General features: G+C 44.4%; 1 protein-coding gene across 1 annotated transcript; it reads left to right on the top strand.

Annotated features, from left to right (window-relative positions):
* Nucleotides 1-923: 923 nt before the first annotated feature.
* Nucleotides 924-1,339, top strand: H310_09410 (hypothetical protein; the record flags this gene model as incomplete). Its single annotated transcript, XM_008875472.1, has 2 exons — nucleotides 924-1,253; nucleotides 1,304-1,339. The coding sequence occupies 2 exons, from the start codon at nucleotides 924-926 to the stop codon at nucleotides 1,337-1,339; spliced, it is 366 nt and encodes a 121-aa protein (XP_008873694.1).
* Nucleotides 1,340-1,422: the final 83 nt, after the last annotated feature.

Genomic DNA, 1,422 nt, shown 5'->3' with positions numbered 1-1,422 from the left:
AGTTGTCACAGGTGGGTTCCAACCTTATTGAATCTGAGAGGATAGGTTGCAGATAGAACAGAACCTGCGTTTGCGAAATCTGTCTATTTACTACCTCCGTCCGTAAATGATTGCAACAATTACAGAGATCCCTCAACGTTTGATTGCTTTTCCAATTATAGATTATTCGAGGGACTCATGTGCACAAAAAACAAACAAATATCAAATTTTACAGGCGACTGGTGAACCGCATCAGCTGAGCAAACGACTTCTTGTCGTGAATAGTCAATCTCTTGCTTTTGCTTCGCTTGCCCCCCATGCAAACCAATTTCATAATGTTTGTGGTTGTCAACCTGGAGTCATTGCCGCCTCGTGTTTGAATTTTCAAACGGAGCAGTCATGTTAAAGGGCCCTAAAAAATTTGATATCAAATAGAATTTTGTAGGGTATAAATTTATACCAGGGAGCAAACGTTGAGAGATCACTGAAATCTATTTTGAAAATGAAAGCCTTGACAGATGAGTATTTTGAATCCATATATATGAACGGAAGGGTGAGAGAGCTGAATACCAATCAAACACGTTCGCACCAGAATTCATCGAATTAAATCGTCTACGTTGGATTGGATCAAGTTCGCTCTATCCAATATAACAAGTGCTTCTTTTTTATATTTTCAAACCAACTCTTATCCGGATGTATGGATAGCGGATTATCCAGGTATTATCCGTATGTTATTGACAAAATCACACTGAGGTAGTATTATCAAAATTTCGGCAAATCAGGGCTTGAACAGAGTGGTGGCTTGGCAATGATTCGACGATGATGCGCTGAAATTTTGCATCATGGGATCTCACTGGGGAGTTTATATCACGCTTCAGTGTGATTCTCAGTGTGATGTTTCGGACCAGACGTTCCATATCTTTATCACACAGATCACACCACAAATGGATCGAGCCAACAATGTCTACCAGAAGGAGCTCAAACGCTTCCTGGACTTCTTGGGGCGTGCCGAGGAGCTCAATGACCCCAACTTTGCCGAGGCCAACTTGCTCGATGTCAGGCCTGAAGACATCCGCCGGTACTTTAACCTAAAAGCGTTCGGAACCATCGCACCAAATTCCGAGTCGTTACCGACGCATGCTCTTGCAAACACCCTCAAGGCCATGAAAAAGAGGCTGAGTGCCTTCATGCCAAGGCGTATGATACTGTGGGACGAGATCCGGCGCGAGGGCAATCCGACACGTTCCCCGGTGGTCAACGATGTCATCAAACTGGTGATGAAATGTGAGGTGAGGCGACAGGGTGTTGAGTCCAAAGCCCGCAGACCCATCGAGTTCACGGAGTTCACGAACGCACTTAAGGTTATACGATTGTGCACCGAGTTTTCTGAAATGGACCGCTATCGACTTGGGAGTGTTTTCACGCTGCAGTGGTATTTGGTTG

This window comes from Aphanomyces invadans, assembly GCF_000520115.1.
Source record: "Aphanomyces invadans strain NJM9701 unplaced genomic scaffold supercont1.21, whole genome shotgun sequence".
Classification (NCBI taxonomy): domain Eukaryota; phylum Oomycota; class Saprolegniomycetes; order Saprolegniales; family Verrucalvaceae; genus Aphanomyces; species Aphanomyces invadans.
The sequence above is the reverse complement of the archived record's forward strand: the minus strand, read 5'-3'. Positions and strand labels throughout refer to the sequence as shown.